The sequence below is a fragment of the Erpetoichthys calabaricus genome, chromosome 1 (assembly GCF_900747795.2).
Source record: "Erpetoichthys calabaricus chromosome 1, fErpCal1.3, whole genome shotgun sequence".
Lineage (NCBI taxonomy): Eukaryota > Metazoa > Chordata > Cladistia > Polypteriformes > Polypteridae > Erpetoichthys > Erpetoichthys calabaricus.
In genome coordinates, this window is record NC_041394.2 from 350,186,625 (window position 1) to 350,200,749 (window position 14,125).

The 14,125-nt window shown below is 39.9% G+C and overlaps 3 protein-coding genes across 12 annotated transcripts in view; all 3 read right to left on the bottom strand.

Annotated features, from left to right (window-relative positions):
* Positions 1–14,125, bottom strand: part of LOC114668330 (zinc finger protein 883-like) — a 774,734-nt gene that overhangs the window by 503,191 nt on the left and 257,418 nt on the right. The window lies entirely within an intron of this gene.
* On the bottom strand, positions 5,670–6,960 carry LOC127529244 (zinc finger protein 568-like; the record flags this gene model as incomplete). The annotated part of the gene is made up of 2 exons (XM_051932330.1): positions 5,670–5,675; positions 5,899–6,960. Coding segments are annotated over 2 exons (1,068 nt in total), but the record flags the coding sequence as incomplete, so codon positions are not given.
* Positions 6,979–13,380, bottom strand: LOC127527637 (uncharacterized). Its single transcript, XM_051926867.1, has 2 exons — positions 12,907–13,380; positions 6,979–8,952 (listed from the first exon to the last, which is right to left on the bottom strand). Exons 1-2 carry the CDS (start codon positions 12,933–12,935, stop codon positions 7,755–7,757), a joined length of 1,227 nt encoding a protein of 408 aa, XP_051782827.1. The 5' UTR covers positions 12,936–13,380; the 3' UTR covers positions 6,979–7,754.

Below are 14,125 nucleotides of genomic sequence, written 5' to 3' on the forward strand. Positions count from 1 at the left end.
GTTTAAGTAAAAAGTATCAAACAAATAAAACACACAAGATACAGATAACCTACGTGAAAAATTCTACTTAAGCACAGTAACGAAGCTGATTTACTTTGTTACTTCCCACCTCTGATGCATTGCGTCATCGTTAACAAATGCTTTATCTTTATTATGTGCACATTTTTCCACTTCAAGTTTTTCTGATAAGCCGTTTTTCATGCCATCTTAGGTATCAATGTGACTTTCGCTCCGTTATTTTCCTCCCGACTCTCAGTGAGTCTTCCCATCATACCTGGCGGTAGACGTCACTCATTGTGTGACATGACTGTCTAGTGATAATCATTGATTTTGAATTGATTACCTCACAAACACAAGCTAAAGGTTTCCTGCTACTGCAGCCGAGTTTTGTTTAAATCAAATGTATAATTTTTACGCATATAAGTGCTTCATTAAACACATGATGGGGATTAGCTGGCTACAAACAGACAGGTAATGTTCAGACTCCACTAATATACTGAGGATGAACTTACAGCTTGCGGGGCCCTTAGTGGCTTCGATGGCCCTCTGCTTCTGTAGAGTCTTCATAAAGTAAGAAATGGCTCTGTATTTTGTACACAATTTTTATGATTTTCATCATTTGTAATGGTTCTAAATTATGTGTTTGCATGAGGACAACTGATTAAAAAATTCAATTTCAATTAATCGCTTAGTTCAAATTTGTAATCGAAAGTCACTGTGTAGTAATTGCAATTTGTCAAATTTCCTTCAAGCAATTAATCATTGTCTGTAACGCAGACATAACTCAGTGATTATTTTCTAATGCAAAACAGTTTTAATAATCAGTTGCCTATGTATATTAAATTACTGTATTTTAGTTTATTTATTGAACAGTTTTGTGTAACAGAAACAAAAGAACAAACAGTGAAACACTAATCAGTCAATGGCTCAAAGTAGGATTATTATTTATTTTTAATTTTGAGCCACACAACAATGCAAATTAGTCGGCACTTTGATTGGTTAGGTCAATAATTCTGTCTTTACAATTGTATAAAGCAGAAGAATAAGACATTATTGTGTTTCTGACTATTTATTCAGCCAGTTGCCTAGGCAGACAGTTTATTTCCACCATTCATTCCAGAGATGATATACCAGATAAAAAAACAAATGTTCATAAGCGACCAGTGCTGGGAAACGTTACTTACATTCACTACATTGCTCATTAAATATAAAATCCTAATCTCCTCCAGTTCAGTGCGTTTCTTTTCCTCACTTTTCTCAATGGGGGAAAAAAAACAGAGTCTGATTAAAGCTTTACATCCACTGCATGTGTTGTTGCTGATTTAACTGATCGGTGACTTAACTGCACTTCATGGTTTGCTACCAGCACTTTCCTTGGAACTCACGATGGAGGGCACATCACCTCTCTAAGGACAGTATCTCACATCCCAATCTGAATGGTGAGATGGAATCTTCATCTCTCAGCAGCCTTGGCCAAGGATTTCCAGCTTACTGCATGGAGCCCGTTGTCTGAAAGGCCGTAGCGGCGCCCACAGATGGGTTGTCTGCAGTGTGTGAGTTGGTGTTTGGCTGAATGTGGAGATATCGGCTCAGATGTTCTCTTCTACATCGATGCCCAGTGCACTAGAGATGAGGTTAGACTCCTCCGCAAACACTGCCTTGGCCATTTTGGTTTTACTTCTGACTCGATACACCATGTAAAAGAGGGGTTTCATGGACCTCTGGTAATTCACAGGGTTTGGCCAACAGAAAGCCGAGTGCAGGAGTCACCATCAGATGACTGGAGATGACAGACGGGGGAATTTGAGGATTTTGTAATTTATTCAAAGGAACAAATAATTTACAACAACAAACAAGAAAGCACACTGTAAGTAAATCAAGAGAGCAGAATTCAAAGTCTTTAGGGATCAGGAAACCCCTTTTGACTGAGGGCGTTATTTTACTAAACTTTCTTGCAATTATTATTATTATTATTATTTGACTGATGACAAGGTGACTTACGACATGTGAGACACAATTGATTACATTTCTTTTGTTTTTTCACTATTAGCACAAGCAGGTGATGTGACCTCCTCCTGGTGACACACTATCAGTGCCTATCAGTCATAACATATCAAATCCTTTTGAAATTCATTCTAAAACACGTCTTTGACAGGTTACCATTGCTAGTACCTTATGAAAGCTCTCTGCAAGAATATTTTTCTGGGTGAGAAAAAAAATTCCACCGTTACTTTTGCATAACAACAGTTCAGAAATAAACAATTTAACACCAAAATAAAAAGTGGGAACTTCAGAACATTTAAATTCTTTGGGGTGGTACGCCAAGACAAAGGGGTTGATGCCCCCGGTGTAGATCGTCTCCAACTAAGCCCACTTCTGGAAATGGCACCCAGTCTGAAATCTTTTGTGGCCCAGAAGATTCTGGTTTGTGAGACTCGTCGACCACATCCAGTACAGCAATATGGCTTCTCGAGATTAATTCCTCCACATTTTCTTGGTGTGTATATGTGAAGGAAAGTGTATTCTGATTTTTAATTTGTTTTTTTGTAGCTTTTAGTTATGAATTTCCACCAAAAGCAATTGTTTGTGTGTCCTTAGTTTCATACCAATGGTATTTTGTATTGTAAAAATGCTAATTAATGTGACTCCCCACAGACTGCAGGCACCCTCAGGCGATGGTGGATGCTGTACTGGTAAGTCTGCTCTCTCCAAGCCTTTTCTAATTTTATTCTATTGATTTAACATGAAGATTATTTGATAATTCTCAAGTGTTAAATAATAAATGTGCCCCCCCCTCCTCCCCCCCACTGAGTTCTTATTAGGGCTGGGCGTTTAATCGAAAAGTAATCGAAATCGACATTCACAACCTATAATCGATCAAATTTTTCCAGGTCGATTATTTCGATTACTTTCCCTTTAAAAACACTACCGCGTGTGGAGTCACGTGACCCCGCTCCGTTACGTTATTCCGCCGACATGTCGAGCATGGAGAGCTTAAACACTGACACAACTGAGCAACAAGAGCAGCTTGTACCAAAGAAAAACGCAGTCTCCGTCATTTGGACACATTTTGGCTTCAGTAAGGATGACATCGAACAAAATGAAGTCAGATGTAGACACTGTAGAAAAACAGTTTTGACGCCCAAAGGTAACACCACCAATTTGTTTCAACACTTGAAGCACAATCACGTTACTGAATATGAACAGTGCACGGCTCAAAAAAAACAAAAAGAGACAGACAAGCGCCCAGAAACAAGTGCCTCCGCAAAGCAGATGTCGATAACACAAGCGTTCACAAATGCCACACAGTATGAGAAGAGTTCAAGAAGATGGAAAAAAATAACTGACACTATTTGTTATTACATCGCAAAGGATATGACTCCTTTGGCTACAGTGGAGCAAAGTGGGTTTAAACACCTCGTTAAAACTCTCGACAGAAGATACACTGTGCCATCGCGATCACGTTTTTCTAAAACTGCGCTGCCAGACATGTACAAGACATGTTGTAAAAATGAACATTTTTCAGTTCAGCAGCTACAACACTTTGCAGCCACGTCTGATCTCTGGTCAAGTAGGACGATGGACCCATTCTTGAGCCTTACTTTGCACTTCATTGACGACGATTGGAAGCTGCGCCAGAGATGCCTTGAGATGGCATATTTTCCAGCTGATCACACGGCAGATATGATTGCGCAACGTCTGAAAGATATGCTTTCTGAATGGGACCTCGTGGAAGAAAACCTTTCAGTCATTACGACAGACAACGGTGCTAATGTTGTCAAAGCTGCTGCGCTTAATGGATGGTTACGGCAGCAGTGTTTTGGACACCGACTACACCTTGCAATTGGTAAGTACACGTCAGCTTAATTAAATATAATAGCATTGGGATGTTATCAAATTGGGCATATCTGGCGTTTACTATATTCTGGCTACGCTAAATTTGTTCATAAAGCATCTTTATAAATGTTACAATATGCTTGATATTACAGTGTTACAATGTTAAGTTCACATTACAATGTAACAGAACACTACATCATTAAAGTAAAAATCATTGTGCTGTAAAAATGTGTTGTTAATCTGATATTATTAAAGAAATATAAGAGGCTCATTAATTTTGGTACTGTTAAAGCTTCAGGTAACTTAGAGTAAATTCATGTTCATATAATGACATGACAAGATCGCTAAGATCACCTCATGCAACAGTGTTTAGAGAGTTCTATTTTCATTACAACAATGTGTTGTTTACATTGATACATTGCACATTAAAATATTTGTTTACAGAAGATGCAAGAAATGCACTGTTTAAAATATTATTTACAGGATATATAAGAGTTATTTTATTTAGAAGAAATACTGCTTATTTTTTACTTTTAATAAGAAAAACATTGAAAATAATTTATTTTGTTTCCAAAAGTGCAAGTTATTTATTTTTACTTTTTTTATAAGAACAAAGTGACTGTTCGTTTTAGGCAATGTGTGCTTTAATTTCAGTTGTTCAACATTGATGTTCAATAAATAACCACAGATAGTAGATAGTGTGTTTCCTTCAATTATTTTAAAATCAAGTAATGCACCCTTCATTCAAAAATCTCTCACTTGTAATATGTGAGCATATCTACTGTACAAAACTTGTCAGTGAACTATGAGGGCAAAAAAAATAAATAAATAAATAAAATAATCGTTCATTAATCGTAATCGAGTTAAAATGTTCAATTAATCGAGATTTAGATTTTAGGCCAAATCGCCCAGCCCTAGTTCTTATATAAAGTCTTTGTATGTTTTATAATCAAAAGGAAAGAAACAAAAAATAAAAAAGAACAAAACATCATTTCTTCTTTTAGTGCGCTGCCACAGCATTTTAATATAATTCACCTTGGTGTACAACATGACCATATGGATACTTTGGATTTTCATTTAAATTTTATTTACATTGTTTTCATAGTTTGTGTTTGTAATTATTAGTAACTGATTTGATTTATTATTTAATAAGCATTGGCGAGAAACTGTTTATATGGCACCCTGGATTTTTTTTTTTTGGAAAGGTATTTTTTTGTTATATAAAAATATAAAAATATATATTATATAGCTGAACTATGATTTATTATGTGAGGTTATGTATACTGTGAAGTGTTCTTTCAGATGAAATGTATATATTGTAAATAGTTCTATATGTACGTATGTTATGAAAGCAGAGCTAGACGCATGCTGGAGGCTGTAGGGGCTTTAGTGAGAAGCGCTTTGTATGACGCCCTGTTCTTTATTTTGTTTCAGGAAAAGGGAAAAAGGATAAAAACTTCTGATTCTCCTCTAGGTGGATTCGTTTGTAGATAGATAGATAACACAACACCACTTAGGATGAATTCCAGTCGGTTACATGTGCTTACTGCCAGGCAGGAGTGAACCTCACTCTTTAGTCAGGACAGTTCAGTTGTACTTCTCTCTGGTGCGTCTCTGAAGAGAACTCCTGACAGATTTGTTTGCCACATTCAAATCAGCAATATGGCTTCTCTCAGAGATAAATTTGTCAACAATAGTTTAGTTTGCTTACTTTTCAAGACAGGAGTGAACCTCACTCTAGAGTCCTGAAGGGTGCTTGTTTTTCTAGACTGATTTTTGAACTTCTACCCTTTTTATCCTGTTGTGAACTCTAGTGTGTCTCTGAAGATATCTCATTTCTGAAAACGGTTTACCACATTCAGTACAGCAATATGGCTTTTCTCCTATGTGAACTCTAGTGTGTATTTGAAGATGGCCCAATTGTGAAAACTGTTTACCACATTCATTACAGCAATATGGCTTCTCTCCGGTGTGAACTCTAATATGGTTCTTCAGGCTGGTCATATGTGAAAACTGTTTACCACATTCATTACAGCAATATGGCTTCTCACCGGTGTGAACTCTAGTGTGTCTCTGAAGAAATCTCATTTCTGAAAACGGTTTACCACATTCATTACAGCAATACGGCTTCTCTCCGGTGTGAACTCTAATGTGGTTCTTCAGACTGTTCATACGTGTAAACTGTTTACCACATTCATTACAGCAATACGGCTTCTCTCCCGTGTGAGCTCTAGTGTGTTCATTCAGACTGCTTATCAATGAAAATTGTTTACCACATTCATTACAGCAATACGGCTTCTCTCCGGTGTGAACTCTAGTGTGTCTCTGAAGATATCTCATTTCTGAAAACGGTTTACCACATTCAGTACAGCAATATGGCTGCTCTCCCTTGTGAACTCTAGTGTGGTTCTTCAGACTGTTCATATGTGAAAACCGTTTACCACATTCAGTACAGCAATATGGCTTCTCTCCTGTGTGAACTCTAGTGTGTCTCTGAAGATCGCTCATTTGAGAAAACTGTTTACCACATTCATTACAGCAATATGGCTTCTCTCCTGTGTGAACTCTAGTGTGGTTCTTCAGACTGTTCATATGTGAAAACTGTTTACCACATTCAGTACAGCAATATGGCTTTTCTCTCGTGTGAACTCTAGTGTGTCTCTGAAAATTGCTCATTTGAGAAAACTGTTTACCACATTCATTACAGCAATATGGCTTTTCTCCCGTGTGAACTCTAGTGTGTATTTGAAGTTTGCCCATTCGTGAAAACTGTTTACCACATTCATTACAGCTATATGGCTTCTCTCCGGTGTGAACTCTAGTGTGTATCTGAAGATGGCCCATTTGTGAAAACTGTTTACCACATTCATTACAGCAATATGGCTTCTCTCTGGTGTGAACTCTAGTGTGTTTGTGAAGATGGCCCATTTGTGAAAACTGTTTACCACATTCAATACAGCAATACGGCTTCTCTCCGGTGTGAACTCTAGTGTGGTTCTTCAGATTGTTCATACGTGAAAACTGTTTACCACATTCAGTACAGCAATATGGCTTCTTTCCCGTGTGAATTCCAGTGTTGATCTGAACAGCACTCCTGCCAGAGAATTCTTTTCCAGATTCCAAATGTTTTAGTTTGGGAAAATGGTTCAAAGGTTTTAACAAAATAAGCAGGCAAGAATCAGAGAGGAAAGGTCCAATACTTCAATTGTTTACTTGTTCAAATATAATATCAGTTACATACAATATAATAGCAATATACATGCAGATATAGGAATTGTACTATTGACAAAGATATATGATTTATACTATTGACTTACAGTAATACAGATATGTGAATTATACTATTGACTTACAGTAATACAGATATGTGAATTATACTATACTTACAGTAATATCAAAAGACCCAGAGCCATCATCCTAGACCAGTAGACTGGGGGAGCCCGCGTGTCAGTCTCGTCAGAGGATCAACTCGTGAGCCTGGTCCAATACCGGGCGGTGTGCACGTTCCCCACGGTTGAGCTTCCAAAGAAACTGAGGGCGGAACCTTCCCTTATATACTAATTGAGTGTCCTTGCCCAAAATGGCTTACGTGTAAGCAGTGTATACAGAAGTGATCAGTTTCTGCACACATCTTCCCACGGGACAACTTATGTGTTATCTCTACTAAGCCTAAAACAACCCTTCTTAGAGACATCAAAACAACTTACAGAAAAACATCTTGCATTAATTAACCTTTCCCTAAAACATTCTGAAACCCTTTATGAGAAAGAAGTTTTTGCACATTCTTTCGCTATCATCCCAAACATTCCAATCTTTGTAGCTGGTTTTGCACTGAAGCGACCAACCCCCTCTTACTTCTTTATTTTATCCCTTCTCCTGTTACAGAGAAAACCTTTTTATTACAATCGGTCCCTCGCTCAGCGCAAAATCAGCAACCTTGTCTGTCGTGCTCTATTATTAATTCGTTTTAAAACACAAAACACATAGCAATTAAATATAGTCATTAAAGCAATAATAATAATAAGCAGCACCAAAGGGTGTCCGTGTGCAACAACAGGTAAAACGTGATATCTACACAAGGTTATCATAGTGGTAACATTATATTGAAACCAATACCCATTACATATTGTATCATTACACCTAATATATTCAGGTTTAACTGTTAACCATAAGCTACTGCTAATGTTCCATATATCTTGCCATATTTGCATATTATTAGTCCTTAAAGCCATTTGCATGTTATTTTTCTGTATCTGTGCTTGTAATATGTTAAAAGTGCATACAGTCCAGTTCATGAAAGTTGACACATTTAGCCATCGAGTGTCATTGCTAGCCGTGATTATCCAATCTGAAGCGCGTTGTTCCCAGTTTACTGTTTGCTGATGAGAGACCATGGACTGAGGTAACCACCTAGCCATTTGGTCTGCCACTTTGTGAGTATGTCGTCCCACATTCTCAAGCTTGTTTGCAGTTATTTCATTATCTACGGTGTTTAAAGTTCCTAGGGTGGTGCCAACCCCTCCTAAGAAAGTGTCATACCATGCCCGTTTAGCACGCTTACACTGTGGCAACAGTGGAAACGTCACTTGCCATGTAACCATAGTCCTTTTTGCTGTCATAGAAACAAGTTTACATGTGTCAATTATTGGTTCTACATGTGACTGTCTCGTTATGGGGGTTCTAGCCCACACGGCTATAGCAAGCATTGGTATAGTCCTGTTAATAATTTCAGTTGCATTGATCCAGCCAATGGGCCCAGTCTTATTAGAGGTGTATTCGCTTGATGTTGCATTGTCCTCGCACTGTACCTTGGAGCCGTTCCAGGGCCCCATACACCAAGTTACTTTCGACGTCCAGGTAATATTTAAGTTTTCAGAGCACTCAATCAGATACTTCTGTGGTTTTACCCCCGGCACCTTCAAGTTCGAGGAGTAGATGGTGCACCCGTCACCAGTCGTAATGTTGAGGACATTGCAAGACTGATTCTCCAGACACGTGGTGTTCTCCTGACGTCTGGGCTTAGTGGAATCGTTCCACCACCATCGGACCGGAGTCGTCTCCGTTGCCTCACCTCCTAATGTGGTGGCTCCTACTTCATTCAGAACACCCCCAATTCTGTAAAACAAGAACACAGCATGTTGCACCCACTCCTCACTCCCGTCTATAGCAGTGTTTTACAGGAACATTTACCCATGCTTCTTCTCCATTGTATAGAACAGTTACAATCAAATCCTGTCCCATTGCGATGATTTCTGCCGGGCGGGGTGGTTCATGGGGTTGTTTAACCCACACCTTCACCCCGTTAACCAATTTAGGAGCATCTGTTGATCCAAATCCCCCCACATTCCGGCCAGTCTTAACTACTGGTGCAGTACTTTCCTGCACTTTTCCCATGTGAACTGGTATTATTAACAAGTGCGCTATTCGATCTCCCTTAGTCAATTTGATTGGATCCCCCATTGAGGATTGTAACAGAACTTTGACGGTCCCTTGGTAATCTGCGTCGATTACGCCTGTTAGCACAGTGACTCCCTTTAGCGCCAGACTTGATCTTGGGCATACATGCCCGTAGTGTCCCTTCGGGATTTTCACCCCTTTGTTTTACATGCTGAGCTCCAAAAACTGGATGGTAAGCCACTGCCTTTCATTTACTTATTCCCCAATATGAATGTGCTGCTTGAAACACCAATAAGTTTTTTCATTCCAACTAACTGCTAAAATGGCCATTCCATTAATTCAAATGCAGTACTTTCAAAAGCTTTCATATACAAACACGTGCTTTGCTTTCATCTCCTCTATTTCTTTCTTTAATTCACTTAGTTTTCAGTCACATTATTCAACTCATGCCCTGCAGTCTACAATGGCTATACAAATCCACCAGTTTCTCCACATTCAATGTCTAAATCAAATCTTACTTAGCACTGGTTACTTTTACAAAAAGTTATGAATTAACTATTGGTATAACATTTTTAAACCTCAGAATTATACAGAGAATGCAGTGCAGTAGAGAATAAATGGAAGAAAACATTCTTACTCTTTTCCTTTTCTTTCAGTCCTCTGTTTTAACTTGCAATTTGGCATTGGCTGTTTTTATACTGCCACATGCCATTTTTCATACCAATTATTGCATTTAAACAAATGCACACCATATTGTCACTTACACTTTCCTTCATTACTACATACAAGTAACCCTCACATTATAGCAGCTTTACTTGTAAACTGACGTCTCCAATATACATATTGTTTTCTCTGCAGCAATAATCAACACAGGGGCTTTGAAAGGAGTGCTCCCAATAACCAGCTTAAGTTCTACTGCTGTTCCTCAGGGTCAAAAGACCCCGAAATCAAAGCACACACTTTAACACTGAGCGGTCGTTGTTTAATCCGTATGGCATTCTCCTTATGCATCGCTACGTGTACTGCTAGCTGCTCGTGACTTTTTAGCCAGGTATTACTCCTCTCTCTTGCTTTCCCATCTATTTGCTTTATAATTATTAACCATACACAATCTGTCTGACCAGCAGACAAGTGTAGGTTTTCTGTTTCAGCCGCCTTTGCCTCCACTCTATGCAGAGACGGCTTATCTGCGTCTTTGACTAGCTCGGCTGCTGCAGCTGACTCCGCCCTCCTCGAGGAAAGCACAACGGCCTCCGATTCGACTCTCTCTATCGCTACTGCTACGGTTAACGTTGCCGTTAAAGTTTCTGTTGCAACTACTGCTGTCTCCATTTTTAGCGAAGAAAACACAGCTGTAAAAGCTGATTCTACCGTACACCTAAAAAACTTCAGAAATGCTGTTGATGCACGCTGACATTTGCAGGCTGTATGCCAGCATGCGATTACAGCATATTTGCCACCTGTGGACGATCCATCCCTATTATATACTCTTTCACTGGGGTGATTAGTACGGGGTAGGGTCTCACGGGCAACTGACCAATTTGTAACATCACCGTCACCTGAGTGGCAGGGATGTCCGTTCCCCCAATCCCCTGCACTGTCAATCGTTTCCCCTTGAATTTAGATGGATTCCCATATATTAAAGTGGCCTCCGCACCCGTATCGATGAGAGCCTTTACTATTTGTTTGTTTTTATTTTCCCAATGTATCGTTACCGGTACAAAAGGTCGAATGTCCGCATCATGCCAATTTAGGGCTCTCACCTGTGCTTGGCCCCATCCCTAACAATCTCGTGCTGCGCGTTCTAATTCTTCAACGGGATATAAAGTCCTTCCTTTATTTTTCCCTTTCCCTTTAGCTTTTTTCCCTCCTTTCTTATGCTTACTCTTGCGTCGGTTTTTCTCCCTATCTTCCTCCTCCTCTTCCTCCGAGGAGCTCTCGGAAGATGAAGAGGGGCCAGTTTCATCACGCTTTTTGCTCAATTTCTCCCACTCAGCAAAGGTAAGAACTTCGTCATGCTTTTTACTTAATTTTTCCCATTCTGCAAAGGTAAGGAGTGAATGTACTTCCGCCTTTGCCACTCGCTTCTTTATTCCGCCAGACTTATCTATAAGTCCTTTTTTCTTTGCCCTGTCCAGGAGCAGTCCTGTAGGCTGTCCATCTATCTCCTCCTTAGGGACCTTAGCATTAATTAACGCTCCCCATAACTCCTTCCTATTCACTCCCCCTGTTCTACAGGCGCTATTCCTTGATGTAGCCCCAGTGGGTTGTGTTGCAGCTGTCCCTGGCGGGGCTCCTCCCCACTCCCCCAGGTCACCTAAATCCCGTAATTTAGTCACAACCTCCCCCACTCCTGCACCTACCTCATTCAGTAAAAGAGTCATTATTATTCCTTTCAAACTAGCAGGGGCTGTTCTTATCAGGACGGTCCTGGCCATAGATGTAAATGGGAACACATCTAACTGATCCGCTTGGCCCGCTACCACGGCGTCCCTCATTGCCAATTCTCTAACCACTCGAATCGCCTGCTGCAAAGTCGTCCATGGTTTTACTTCAGGCCAATTCTGTGGGTGTGGATATATTTCATACGCTGCGTTCGCCGCCAGCGCCAGCAACGTGCTGTCCCCTTCTAACTTAGTCAATTCTTGTCTCATTGCTTGTTTAAAACGGGAATCGACAGCATAATCTGTAAATTCAGTACCATCCCCCTTATCCAGTGACACATGCCCGGCTCCTGCATCATGCAAGCGTACAAGCCATGTGTCTACTGGCTCATTTCGCCCTTGTGCATAACGTGATCTAAATCCTTCCCTTTCTTGTGCAGTATAATCTTCGAAAACATCTCCCCTCCTAACATTACCATGTGCGTCAGTAAAAAGTCTGCGACGTGTGACGGGTTTAGCCTGTAAAGGCAGAGGATCAATTACCGACCCTGCATCGGGTCCGTCATCATCCTCATAATCATCATCCCAAATGTTACCATCCCATTTTTCAGGATCCCACTCATGGACATTAGCTGCGGCTACAAACGCTTTAACCTTCGCAACATCCGGTCTGCGCTTCTTTTTCGCATTCACCTTGGCTATGCAAAAGGCTGCCTTTTCCGACATCCCCTCGGCTCTCTGTACCCGCGGCAATAATACAGCTACCTGGGATTCGGCCATTGAGGCCCGCCCTAACGCATCCGCCAAGTCCATTTGCATTTTCTTAATCTCCCTTTCTTTTTCGTCTACCAGACTATCCAGACTTCTAACCGCAGTTAGCAAAACCCACCCCCGCGTCTGCAAGCCCGTTATGGGTTCCTTTACAGACACCTGACATTTCTTAAACATCTCTGATTTCCTTTGCCTCACTTAGTAATTCAATATTTTACCAAATTCCCCAAAATCCTGCAGCGACTACGCCAAAATGTTTTAGTTTGGGAAAATGGTTCAAAGGTTTTAACAAAATAAGCAGGCAAGAATCAGAGAGGAAAGGTCCAATACTTCAATTGTTTACTTGTTCAAATATAATATCAGTTACATACAATATAATAGCAATATACATGCAGATATAGGAATTGTACTATTGACAAAGATATATGATTTATACTATTGACTTACAGTAATACAGATATGTGAATTATACTATTGACTTACAGTAATACAGATATGTGAATTATACTATACTTACAGTAATATCAAAAGACCCAGAGCCATCATCCTAGACCAGTAGACTGGGGGAGCCCGCGTGTCAGTCTCGTCAGAGGATCAACTCGTGAGCCTGGTCCAATACCGGGCGGTGTGCACGTTCCCCACGGTTGAGCTTCCAAAGAAACTGAGGGCGGAACCTTCCCTTATATACTAATTGAGTGTCCTTGCCCAAAATGGCTTACGTGTAAGCAGTGTATACAGAAGTGATCAGTTTCTGCACACATCTTCCCACGGGACAACTTATGTGTTATCTCTACTAAGCCTAAAACAACCCTTCTTAGAGACATCAAAACAACTTACAGAAAAACATCTTGCATTAATTAACCTTTCCCTAAAACATTCTGAAACCCTTTATGAGAAAGAAGTTTTTGCACATTCTTTCGCTATCATCCCAAACATTCCAATCTTTGTAGCTGGTTTTGCACTGAAGCGACCAACCCCCTCTTACTTCTTTATTTTATCCCTTCTCCTGTTACAGAGAAAACCTTTTTATTACACCAAACTGCACTGATCTTTGATTCCTGTACAAAGTTTAAAAGAAAAGGGGAAGAAAGAGCTTACTTTCAGTCCACTGCCTTATTATTAACATTAACTCACATTAAATACATGATGGCTGAAATTAGGAACAACCTTTTTTTAAGCATAAGCAATTATAAAACTTTAGTTGTGCATGGAAAGCACACTCAATTTGTTAATTCTACGTTCTCTGTTACAACTACTTAGCAGCGCCACATGTATAAAACATCCTTATGCTAAGCAACATGCGTAAGCCAATTCTCACACAAAAGTTCAGATTTTTAAAACTAGAACATGGCGTTGAAATTGGCTTAAAGTTACGGCAACTTTTGAGCATTTGTAAGTCCCATGCAGACTTTATTTCTGTGGGCATTTTAGCAACAGCTGGTGGAAAAACGAACTGAACAGAAAATCTCATTTCATTGCACATTTCACATTCTGATGCTTGACAGGCTACACAAGAAGTGAGTTTTGATATATCACAATGACATTTTGGCTCATGATGATGACTGAATTCTAAGCTGATTTAGACTCCCTACTGTCATCCTCTTTGAAGTGTGTGCTGAACATGTGCCTTCATTACAGAGACCATCACACAAAAATCACACAATCTATCAGCTCTCTTAAAGGTCTTAACAGCTGTGGGTTATTTGGCGATGGCAGCTTTTCAGTGTGAACTGCCT

What these genes read in the sequence shown, in the direction of transcription:
- LOC127527637 (XM_051926867.1), bottom strand. Translation starts at nt 12,935, where the DNA reads ATGATGGCTCTGGGTCTTTTGATATTACT. An exon ending in CTGGGTCTTTTGATATTACT is followed by an intron (nt 8,953 to 12,906) that starts GTAAGTATAGTA and finishes CTTGTTTTACAG; the next exon opens with AATTGGGGGTGTTCTGAATG.